The 12373-nt window shown below is 39.7% G+C and overlaps 1 protein-coding gene across 1 annotated transcript; it reads right to left on the minus strand.

The window, feature by feature from the left end:
* Nucleotides 1-1391: 1391 nt before the first annotated feature.
* Nucleotides 1392-11450, minus strand: ttf2 (transcription termination factor, RNA polymerase II). Its single transcript, XM_058393594.1, has 23 exons — nucleotides 11411-11450; nucleotides 11079-11190; nucleotides 10881-10967; nucleotides 10734-10803; nucleotides 9405-10364; nucleotides 9175-9295; nucleotides 8331-8507; nucleotides 8090-8247; nucleotides 7893-7974; nucleotides 7299-7406; nucleotides 6947-7097; nucleotides 6706-6811; nucleotides 6043-6227; nucleotides 5756-5909; nucleotides 5366-5457; nucleotides 5202-5281; nucleotides 4976-5112; nucleotides 4711-4881; nucleotides 4553-4605; nucleotides 4285-4438; nucleotides 4001-4083; nucleotides 3299-3373; nucleotides 1392-3129 (listed from the first exon to the last, which is right to left on the minus strand). Exons 1-23 carry the CDS (start codon nucleotides 11436-11438, stop codon nucleotides 2985-2987), a joined length of 3489 nt encoding a protein of 1162 aa, XP_058249577.1. The 5' UTR covers nucleotides 11439-11450; the 3' UTR covers nucleotides 1392-2984.
* Between the last annotated feature and the right edge of the window lie 923 nt (nucleotides 11451-12373).

Below are 12373 nucleotides of genomic sequence, written 5' to 3' on the forward strand. Positions count from 1 at the left end.
ACGCCTCTGGAGCCGAGCGGACCAATCACATTCATCTGCCACCATCTTACGGCGTGATTGATAATAACGCCTTGTCTAGAAACTGCTGCATCTCAATCCTTTGACAGGTTTTAATCCATTTTTACTCATTCCAGTGTAAAAATAACTGAGGAACACTTTATTGTATATATAATATGAATTAGATCAGGATCTAATTCGATCAGGATGAATTAAAACGGAGACTGCGAGCCAGGCCAAAACTGGGACGTCTGCCTAACAGCTTCAACTCTTCTGGGAAGGCTTTCCACAAGGTTTATGGGAATTTAAGACCATTCCACTAGAAGCACATTTTTGAGGTCAGGCACCGATATTGGACGAGAAGGCCTGGTTCGCAGTCTCCAATCTAATTCATCCCAAAGATGTTTTATCAGGTTGAGGTCAGGACTCTGTGAAGTTCCTCCACACCAATCTCACTCATGTCTTTATGGACCTTGCTTTGTGCACTGGTGTGCAGTCATGTTGGAACAGGAAGAAGTCATACCCAAATTGTTCCCACAAAGTCGGGCGCATGAAATTGTCCAAAATATCAAGCGGTAAGAGTTCCTTTCACTGGAACTAAGGGGCCGAGCCCAACCCCTGAAAAACAACACCTGAATTCAATGATTTGGAGAGGTGTCCCAAAACTTCTGGTAATATTGTGTATGACCAAGCAGGCTATTGAAGACACAGATAAAGACAGCTTTAATCAGTACTTGATCAGTGCAATATTAGCTCACTTGATAAGCAGGTTAAATAATCCTTTTAATAATCTTTCCGCCCTTTTTGTGTTGTTTGACTTAGGTAATTATATAGTTCACATCTACCTTAAGATTTCTTTTAATATGAAACACTGTATATGAGCAATTTACAAATTTTTTAATAAAACAGGTTTTTTTTGCTTTCACACATGGGTGAAGTCTATTTATTCTAGTTTGTGTTGTATGTAGTACTGTGAGAATTTCCATTTTAAAAGTACATCTAGAAACACATGCTGATTTTGTCACAGAACAAGATATCATTGCTATTCCTGCTTTTACATCAGTGTCTTATCTGTGGGTGATGAGTCAGAGTATTTGAGTGTGTGAGTGTTGAACGAGTATATACAGATTATCAAACTTGGGCAAAGGTCAAAAAGACAAAGACTATAGAAACTTTATTGATTGCATAGATTTCTGTGTTTATCTAATAACAGTTAGTGTAGTTCAACTGTGTCTAAAGTTGTTTATGCTGAATGTTGTGAACTTTACATACAGTATTTATAATGTACAAGACTAACTAGATTTACAGAAACGTAAATTAAAAATTAAAGTCCTAAAATGTTTGGAAATCAGGAGAAAATTACAGATTTTCTAAACCCTTATTGTTGGTATTACTGTCAGGTTACTTCATAAGATGCAATCTGCTATTTTCATACAGTATAAGAATATGTTTATAAATTTGGAAAATATTTTTTCATGTAACGTTACTAATATATGAGATATTGATTCCAGGAATAAGTAAATAATATAAATAATGTATTAAACAAGTGACAGAGTGAAAACCAAGTCCTACCTAAATTAGCAAACATGCCATTAAACTGGTTTTGACGACAGGGAAGGGTATTCTTCAATAAAAACACACATGGATCTCACATGGAGATGCATTTATTTTTCAGTGGGAGATAGTCAACATCCTGAACATTTCAGAAATTTATTCAAAAATGTAAACTGTTAAGTCAAATTCTGAACTCACCCTACATTAATCAATATATACTGACCTAGAAACATAGTTGTATAAAACCAAAAGAGAAGGCCAAATAGTACATCATGTCTACTAGAGGGCGCCAGCACACCTTTACAGCTCAGTTTTAGAAATCTCAGACAGGTTGGGCTTTAATCAAATGAGGTTTTAGGCAAAGTTAAACCTGGGTTTAAAAAACAACACAGTTCTGCACATTAAAGTTCCTTAAATCGAATACTGGGTCTAACTGATTCTTTCGTAGAAATGAAAATTGTGCTAAATCTGTTGAAAAATGTTGTATTTGTTTTTATTTATTATTTTTAAAAAGAAATATTGCCCAGACTACATGCTGAATTTTCTTTTTCAATAATTCCCTTGGTCACATACACTATATTGCCAAAAGTTTTGGGACACCCCTCCAAATCACTGAATTTTTTTTAGGGGTTCGCATTGGCCCCTTCATTCCAGTGAAAGGAACTCTTAATGCTTCAGCACACCAAGACATTTTGCACAATTTCATGCTACGACCTTTGTGGGAACAGTTTGGGGATGACCCCTTCCTGTTCCAACATGACTGCACACCAGTGCACAAAGCAAGGTCCATAAAGACATGGATGAGTGAGATTCATGTGGAGGAACTTCACTGGCCTGAACAGAGTCCTGACCTCAACCTGATAGAACACCTTTGGGATGAATTAGAGTGGAGACTGTGAGCCATGAAATTGTCCAAAATGTCTTGGTATGCTGAAGCATTAAGAGTTCCTTTCACTGGAACTAAGGGGCCAAGTCCAACCCTTGAATTCAATGATTTGGAGGGGTGTCCTAAAACGTTTGTCAGTATAGTTATAATTCACTTTTTTATTGTTGGTAAATTGGATCAAGTGTCACTTTAATAGATAGTATTTTGCTTAACCATCAGAAATATATACCAAGAGTATCTTGGAGAAAAATGAACTACACCTGCAGGATGTTCAGTATCAGCTGAGTTCTAGTAGCTTAAATATGCATCCTCTAAAGCTCTACATAAAAATGAATCAGGTGTCATGTGGTGCTCCAGGATGTGACTGAGAATCAGTGATTTATTTATTTTTTTTCAGTCAGTATATATTTATTTAATTAAAAAAAAAAGTAATATCACATAGATACAGTTCAGACATTGGTCTAAGGCAATTAAACATGGCTAAGGCATCGATAAAAGTGAAAGACATAATTCAGAGCTGACCTGAAGATTACATCCATGTTATATGTTACACACCAAAGATAACCCTGAGGTCTGCTAATGAGAGCTTGGTAAACGAGGACCCGGTTCCAGACAGGACTTTCTGGGCCAGCTCCTTCTTCTTCTCCTGCAGAGAGGAGATCTTGTCCTCTACTGTGCCCTCACACACAAATCTGTAAAGTAATGACATGCTGAATTGCGGCAACAAATGTTATTCTTGTCATCTGCTTCAATATCTTAAATTCCTGCTCAGAAAATACCTAAAAAAGCATTCAACCACAGTAGTAACAATATCTTTACTATTAAAAAGTATGTAATACGTCACAAGAACATGGGACTCGCCTGTGAATGGTGACATCACGGCATTGTCCCACTCTGTAGATTCTGTCACAGGCCTGGTCTTCCAGTGCAGGGTTCCTGTAAAAAGGTAGCTCCTTCTTAAATCCTGTTTGTATTCAGTAATTTAAATTTCACAGCAAAGTGCTTTAAGACAATGACATCCATTTCTTCTGCCACCACGAGCCTGTAATTACACCAGTTTAATGGAATACTGGAGTCTAAAGATCTCTAATGGACAATAAATTACACACTTCCTAGAATTTACGCTGTCAAGAAATCCATTGCGTAAATTACCCTAAGGCTACTCCTTTCTCGCTACCTACCCACTGAACAGATATTTAAGAAACAAAACACAACAGGGAATGTTGTTATAGAAAAATAATCAATGACTGATTGGAATTACCACCACAGGGGTCACTATTTTCCAATAACAGCAAGTTATTCTTGTCAGCTTAATAACGTGTCTCTCTCCAGCCTCTCTTGAAGTTATATTTTAATTTATTTTTAGGTTATCAGGACCATCTGCCATACATGTTCCTGTGTAAGGTGTTACTATAATGCCTTAGGGTGCATTAATATAAACTGGTGGAACTACATCCAGAGCTTACGCTGTGAGGGAAACATAATCAACATCTGACCAATCAGCTTGAGAACAGCTCTGTGGTATAAGTCTTTGTTAACGATGAGACTTGTATAATGTCTTACCAGTGCATGTCTATGAGGAACAGATGATTCCCACCAATCAGATTAATACCCACTCCTCCGGCACATAAGGACACCAGCATTACCTGCAGCACACATTACGTCTCATTCAAACAGATATATAGTCAAAGCATTTTAAATATTAAAACTTGGGTAAAGTAAACTGGAATTTCCTTTTAACAGTTACTCTCTGGCTTGCTGTTCTGACCCTAATGACCATCATTAGAGAACACTTATTAGATGTAAATAACAAATGGCCTTCATTCCTGCCCTGTAGAAAAACACACCTGAGGTCCTTTAGGGTTAGTGTTAAATTCATCCACCAGGTCCATGCGTCGTTTAGGGTTCACTGTACCATCAATGACACTGAAGTGCAGATCCAGCTTCTTCAGGTGAACAGCTACAATGTGCAGCATACTGGTCCACTGGGACACAATTACACTGCCAACACACACTCCTGTTAGCCTCACATCCCATCATCTAAATAACCCATAACAGAAATGCAATATGCTCGGTATCTTGTAATCATAAGCAACCTGTAAAAAAAACGTGTACCTTTTCTGATTTTTCTTACGGATTTCTTTCAACTCTGTGAAGATGGCTGAAATCTGAATAGAACAAATAAATGCACACAGTCAGTGCAAGGTTTGAGAAAATTAATGTTTTATTATTGTAGAAAATACTAACTAAAAAAGGTGGAAGAAAAAGCCTACCTTAGTACTCTCTTGGCTCTCCTCAAAAATCTCGGAACGAAACCGGCTGCCGTTGAGGGAAACCGTGGCTTTGTGATCCGAGCTAGAGGATTCAGACAAAGACAGAGCACACAGCTGCTCCTCCAGAGACAGAGCAATCACATCTCCCTGCAGCTCTGACTGATCCAGCGTCTGACCAATAAAATCACACAATCATACTCATGCTTAAACTAACCATGAAGGGCCTGAGTGTGTATATGTTTGTGTGTGTGAGAGAGAAAGTGACCTTCTTCAGCAGGGACAGGTGACAGCAGCACTGTCTGAGGCGCAGCAGCAGGGACAGGATGTGGATGGTGCTGGAAACCTGAGGTTGCTGAGACGAGGACACAGAATCCTGCTGAGACATACCAAACTCCCGCGCAACTGAAACATACATAAAACACTCATAAATGGACAAGACAGAATCTTGAACACTGCTATGAATAAAAATTAAAATATACAATTCTCCAAACCTTTGTCAAAGGGATTGCTGCCATCTCCATGTTTAGTGTCTCTTCCCTCATGCCTCTTCAGATAGGACTGGAGGGTGGACCTGAGGAGAAGCGCAGCTTAATGCTACACAAGATGTATGGTGTGGTTTTGAAGACAGGGAGTTTTATAGTGTGTTTAACTGTACCTGGACTGTGCAAACACCACATCGTAAACAGACTGCTCATCCTCTGACAGTTTTATCCGGTGAACCTTACAGCTCCGGTCAGGCAGAGACACCTACCACAGAGAAATAAGAGAGTGGTAATAACAGACAGGTACTCCATATGGCCAAAAATATGTGCACACCTGACCGTCACTCCCACATGTTCGCTTTTAATACAATTTGAAGAACGCACTTGTCTAAAATGTCTTTATATGATGTAGCATTACAATTTCTATTCACTAGAACTAAGAGGCCCAAACTTTTTCCTTTATAAAAAAGGCTCCTTGTGCACAAAGCAAGTTTTATTAACACATGGCTTGCCAAGGTTGGAAGTGGAAAAACTAGAAAGGCAAAATATACTGCAGTACACACCAGAGGCTTGCCTGTAGAGTCCAGCTGGTCTTTGGTCCTGCGCAGCAGCAGGGACCTGGTGAGAATATTAAGCCTCTCTCCTCCCCTCTTAGAGCCATTGTCTACCTGAGCCTTCCACAGCTTGTATTCATCAAATGGAGAGCATCTCAAAAATCTAAAAAAAAAAAACAAAAAAAACAAAAAACAAAACACAAAGTCTTAAATTATGCTGGTAAAGAGAAAATAAAATAGGCATGCAATGTTTGAACGCAGTGAAAACTGCTCTGGGGTACAGAGTGGAGTTATACTTCAGCAGCGAGTACATATCCAGCAGGTTGTTCTGGATGGGGGTACCAGTGACGGCCCAGCGTGCTTTAGCCCGCAGCTTACACACAGCCATGGAAGTCTGCACTTTAGGGTTCTTAATGTTGTGAGCCTCATCAAGAACCACACGAGCCCAGGCTACACGCAGGAGAGGAGGCAGCTCAGACCCCTAAAAGCACAGAGATACACGAGGAGGAGTAAATCTACAATTGGAGGCATGTTTAAAAATGTAAAACATATAGCACACTGGGAATCTGAGAAAACAAGTCTATATATTTTTTGGTCAGATTATTTTCCTAACATACTGAGCTGCTAAATAGCATTTAGATCTTGAATTAAACAAGAAACAATGCCTGACCTGCTGCTAATGAATTGGGCATTAGAGAGCATATGATGATTTTTATTTAAAAATCTCACCTTTTTTTAAAAAATGGTTTATTTGTACAATGTTTGTTCACTCAAGGTGGATAAAAATTGCCTACTTTAACCAACGAAGGCTGGCTTGTACAAAATCTTAAATTTCATTGAAAGATACTGGCCTTCTTGTGTTAGTTTTCAATCAGATTGTAAATGGTAAGATCCTGACGGTCTTGGCCAGTTATGATTAAAATAGACTGCCCATGGGGCTCAGCTATAGCATATCGTACCACAGGCTCAGTGTCCTGACTGGGCTGTTCAGCCTCCTCTTTCTGAACTGGGATCTCTTTGGAAACCAGGCTGTACGTAGTGATCACCACATCATGTTCAGCCAAACTAGTGGAGAGAGCAAACAGAGCAAGTGTGAGCTATTCAGCCAGATCATCAGAGAAAACAGAACAGCAGCCATTTAAACAGAATTCATTTCCAGTGGATGTGGAACCGATATAGAGAATCAGGTGACAGTATTACACGCTCGCGCTCCTTTGTCGGTTAGGCCCGTGGTAGAGATACACACTCAGGCGACTGCTCTTCACGCGTCTCTCTATCTCTTTCTTCCAGTGATGCACCAGAGAGGCAGGACAGATGATCAGAGTTCCCCAAGACGTCACCAAAGTCGAGTCTAGCCAAATCATATGCTTCTTTTAATACATAAACACAACACAGCATATTGCAGTTCATATTTATATAGTCTCACTCTCAGAAATAGGAAGTACAACTGGCAGGCACCAGCACATAACAAACTCTCTTTCTCTCTCTCTCACACACACACACAATAGCTATCTAAGTAGGCATCCAGTTTCCCCTCTGTAGTTGTACTTACCAGTTTTGGAGATCCATCCCTCCAGCTGTGAGTCTTTCTCCTCCTTCTTCTTCTGGGACAGAATGAGAGCGATCATAGTGAGGGTCTTCCCCAGACCCATGTCATCAGCTGAATTAATAATAAATACATAAGAGAAAAGCATAGAACAGCATGTGAGTGTCACCTAAATACCACAAATGACTAGATTTATGTGAAATGTTTAAATAATAAAATCAATAAATTCATGAAAGAGACACCAGTTAGTGAAAATGTTAAACCATAAAGTTAACCTAGCGCCAACACACAACCCATTAATAATCAGTTCCAAAGTGGAGCTGTCACCATTCGCCATTTGATTATCATTTTTCCAATTATTTCCACTTTCAAAAATAAATCGGTGTCATGCAGATGGACAGATACACGAAGAGAGAAATTACTCTAGAGCTTGCACATTTCATTTAGGGGACATGGGAACATTTATTTTCTATTAATAATTTATTCATCAATTCCGCTCCAGTCCAAGCATATAGTTCAATTAATGCTGTGCTCAATCCAATTATATCGTTTTATATATTAACATGTATTAACTTAGAAAAAATAATAATGATGTTTTACCCAGAATACCCCCGCAGGGCTTTTGTGTTTCTCTCCACAGCAGCCAGGCCAGGGCTTTTCTCTGATGTGGCAACAACTGGACCTGAAAGGGAAAAGATCAATACCTGACTTCCATTATGTCTGAATGTATTATTACATTTACCATAATAAACCTCTCTTCATCTTTCACCAATTTCCAGTTGGGTAGCATGTTTGACCTTTATTCCTTTGGGATCCTGTGCCTCAGTGTCTGTAGAAGGGCAAGACTCCAGTGAGTGATGGAGGTGGTCAATGGCCTCCGTTGTGGCATTACGCACAGCGAACATTCTGCTCTCTGTCATCCTGCCACCATAGAAGGCCTGGTTTTGAGGATTCACTGTTGACAAACAGAGCTTATTACTAATGATGGCTATAGTATACAACATGCTTGTTTCTAAGAAGAGGATTAAACTTAATTACCTCCATACATTTGTGAGTAGCCCTGACTGAGCTGCAGGCCCAGTGAGCTAGCAGAGGAGTTTGGCTGAAAATGGACTGGAGCCTCTGCCAGGAGAACAGTGCCCCCTGCACGGTTAAAAGGATTGGAATGACTGGGTTTGGGATTTTTCTCTGCTTCACTGCCTACATCTTGAGAGCCTGGGAACAAATTATTCAATATGTCTGTGCAGGTTTTCAGTCATTTATATCATTTAATTGTCTAGTAGTAACAAAAAGCGTTTAGACATAATAACCTTGATAACATTTCACACTTCAACTGAGATTAAGCAACAACCTCCAAAAGCCCACTCTACAGATTTGTATTTGATTCTCATCGACCATCCAACAAAACACAAACTGGAAGTCTGTAATTGAAAGCATGTAGCTACCCACAGCAGGCCTTGGTCCAAACAGCAACAAAGTCCATGAAGAGCTACAGTATTCTATTAGGAAAATATTAGTGCCTTCTGTGCATAATAGACTAAAATAGGCTGGAAGGGGGACAATATCACTCGGATTCGGACCACAGCAAAAGTCCCCAGTGTAAAAAATGTCAGTCCAAAATCTCCCTAAGGTGTTCAGTTGGGTTGAGATCTACTAAGTGTGAAAGTCTTGGAATATATATGATATGATTCATTTCTACAAACCATTCAAGAGCTCTCATGTCCAGAGAACTGAGACACTATAATCCTGTAAAAGATCACTCTCACCCTATGTTGCATCACGGGCTAAAGGTAATCATAAAGAATAACTCCGTATTCATTGGCAGTGAATCTTTACTCTACAAAGACATGTACACCCTTTACATTACATGTCAGTTTCTCACCAGTAAGAGCAACACCGGTCAGACTTAAAGCATCCAGAGCCTCTTCCAGCTGCTTCACTTGACTCTTCAGCCTCTCTCCTTTATCAGGCAGGGCAGACACATTAACTGATGACAGAGTGGCCTAGACACAAAGACAAAAAAAAATTAATAAAAACCTTTAGAAATGGACTATTCAGAAATTTTGTTACAAAGTATGCTGAGAGAAAACCAACGAAGCACACTAATAGTACCTTCTTTTGTTTAAGCTGGGCTGTGAGCTGGTTATGGATTGCTGTGGGGTCATCGTCTTGGTTTTTTCCCTTTGATACAAGCTGAAAGCCTGGGTAGGAGGTAAGGGTTTTCTGCAACGGTGCAGCTGGAACTGAGGAAATCTGCTGAGAGCCTGGCTGAACTGAAACCAGCTGGACATCATCATCATCATCATCATCATCATCATCATCATCACTCCACTCTCCAAAAGGTGATGTCACTGTTTTCTTCTGGACACTATTTATATCCGGCTTCAGTGAAGCTGAAACACCTTCTAATGGTAAACCTGGGCTGGACTGACTGTCTTTTTTTGGAGCATTTTTAGAAATCTGACCTGCCTCAGTGTCTGTATTTGATGTAGATGTCTTCCTAGAAGATAAATGAGGACTGTGTCCATCAGTTTTCTGTTTAGTTTGGTTTTGACATGGAGCTGATCTCTCGTCTTTTTCATGGCTTTGGAGGTTTTGCGATTTGGTCTCTTTCTCCGTTTGCTTTTCATTGACATTTTCACATTTAGTGCTACTATTAGAACTCTCCGTAGCTTCAGCTCCTTCTGCAGTCACCTCACTACTGCTGTGAGATTTCTTATCTTCATCAGAAGATCGCTTCTTTATCTTCATTCCAGGAGGAAGTTTTTTCTCTCTCCAGGATTCAGAATGCTCAGACCTCACTGCCTCACCCTCTCTGACATTTGCACCATTCGACTTGCTTTGATCGTCTGATTCTTTCTCTGCTTTCTTTTTGGGAATTTCATCAGTGGTGCTTTTCTTAGAGCTCTCCCTCTCTACAGACTTCCCCAATGTCTTTACCTCTCCTTCTTGAAGCTTTTTCCACTCTGAGCTTTTGTCTACTTTGCTGGGGGCTTTGAAAGGATTTTTAACAGGAGGAAGACTGGAAGGCTGTTTCTTGTTCTCTGGCAAAAAACTCTTTGTAGTAGCTTTCTGTAAATTAAACAAGTAAACATTTTTTTTTAACAAAAAATAAGTATGCATAGGACTTTTATGCATAGAAATTTTATAACTCTCAACTACAAAAAGTATCACATATAATAATGTTTCCAATCTCAGCTCTAGGCATATTCCCACCGAGTCTGCTTCTCTGTATGCATCCGTTATCAAGTTATTCAAGACATCTGCATTTGATAGTGACATTCATCAAAGTGTTTTATTTCACATAAAAAACCTGTATCATCTCAGCCAGCATAAGTTATGTAACTATTTACAGATAAAGCTCATCTAATAACCCGGCTGAAACATGGTTAATATTGGTTAAGAGCACGATTTCTGTTTATATTAATAAAATATATGCACCTCTGTCCATGGAATACTCCCACACCACTTCTGCCCCTCTTCCTTTCCTACTACACAGCGATACAGCAGCCTAGAATTGTAAAAAAAACCAATACATTAAAGCATAAACCCATAATGTACACACAATGACAGAATCCAGTTAGTTACCTATAAGTGCCTTGTGTTGTACTGTGAGCTAACGTCTGAAGTTCAACCAGAGCATCTTCATGACGGAGACAGTGAGAAGCTGGCAGTCTGAGGATATATATATATATATGAGAGAGAGAGATACCTTGGATTAGTTAAACCTAGGACTAGTTACCAGACTGAAGAGGGTTAAACAAGCCTGTATTTAGGAGAACTCACTCAGCAGCCTGTGTGAAATCACACGGTGTCGCATCCCGCCCGGTGCAAATATAGAAGCTTTTCCCCTTATTCGGTCCTTCCTTCATTCCAGTCTTCAGAAAGCAAATGTTGCCTGAACAAGGAGTGCTAGGTTAGCTGAGTTAATATGAGCAACAGTGAAGAAAAATATCTAATTCACCATTGTTTGAACGGTGAAGATTTTGCTAAGGATAGTTAGCGCCATTAAAAGCCGGTCTCTGCTAGCTGCTATCCATCCATTTAAACTTAGGCTGCTGTGTTATATTTTGCTTGCTATACTCCTACAAATACTACTACTACTACTACACACTTACCGTGCCGTTCACAAAGAACTCTTTCCATTTTGCTAGAATAAAGCACTATAAATGTTTCTGATCACTGTCACTTGGTTGTGTTTTGACTCGCAGATGGCGCGCAGTCGCACACTTGATGACGTTTCACTCGGCTGCTTGTGTTCAAGCATTCAAAGCTTTCGGCGTACCATTCAAATACTGCATACTAAAAAGGATGTCACAAATACTACTCCTGCTTTTAAACGCTATTTAGTGTCATACTGTGCTTGCATTCACGCCATATGAAGAAAAAAAAACACCGAAAAAATTCCCGTCCTCCAGAATTTTCCATCATGACGTGAATGCGACAGGAAAGCTGCGCCTCTGACCTGCAGCCAGCAGATGGCAAAATATTCCTCAGGTTTGGAAAAGCATGGTTTGGATGCACATGCACAACATCCTCGTGCGTTAAGGTGTGTGGCATGTTTGTTTATGATACAAGGACAAGGAGAAATTGAGTCATATGTAAAGTCTGATGAGAACAGAACAAAGTGATGGAGTAAATCATAATGGTAGGAAATTGTGCACGTGTTTGATCACCAGCCTAAAGCATGAAGCAAAGCTCCTGGGTTGTGATTTAACTAAACATAGATGCTTTTTAAACATCAAATTTCATTTGATTTGTGTATGAAGTACTCAAATATCAAAGATATTAAAAAAGATCTCATGGCCCTGCTGAAAAATCCAGCTCATACTGGTAGATACACTATATTGCCAAAAGTTTTGGGACGCCCCTCCAAATCACTGAATTCAGGTGTTGCTTTTCAGTGGCTGGACTCTGCCCCTTAGTTCCACTGAAAGGAACTCTTAATGCTTCAGCATACCAAGAGATTTTATACAATTTAATGCTCCCAACTTTGTGGGAACAGTTTAGGGATGACCCCTTCCTGTTCCAACATGACTGTACACCAGTGCACAAAGCAAGGTCCATAAAGATATGGATGA

Source organism: Hemibagrus wyckioides, linkage group LG06 (genome assembly GCF_019097595.1).
Source record: "Hemibagrus wyckioides isolate EC202008001 linkage group LG06, SWU_Hwy_1.0, whole genome shotgun sequence".
In the NCBI taxonomy this organism is placed as follows: domain Eukaryota; kingdom Metazoa; phylum Chordata; class Actinopteri; order Siluriformes; family Bagridae; genus Hemibagrus; species Hemibagrus wyckioides.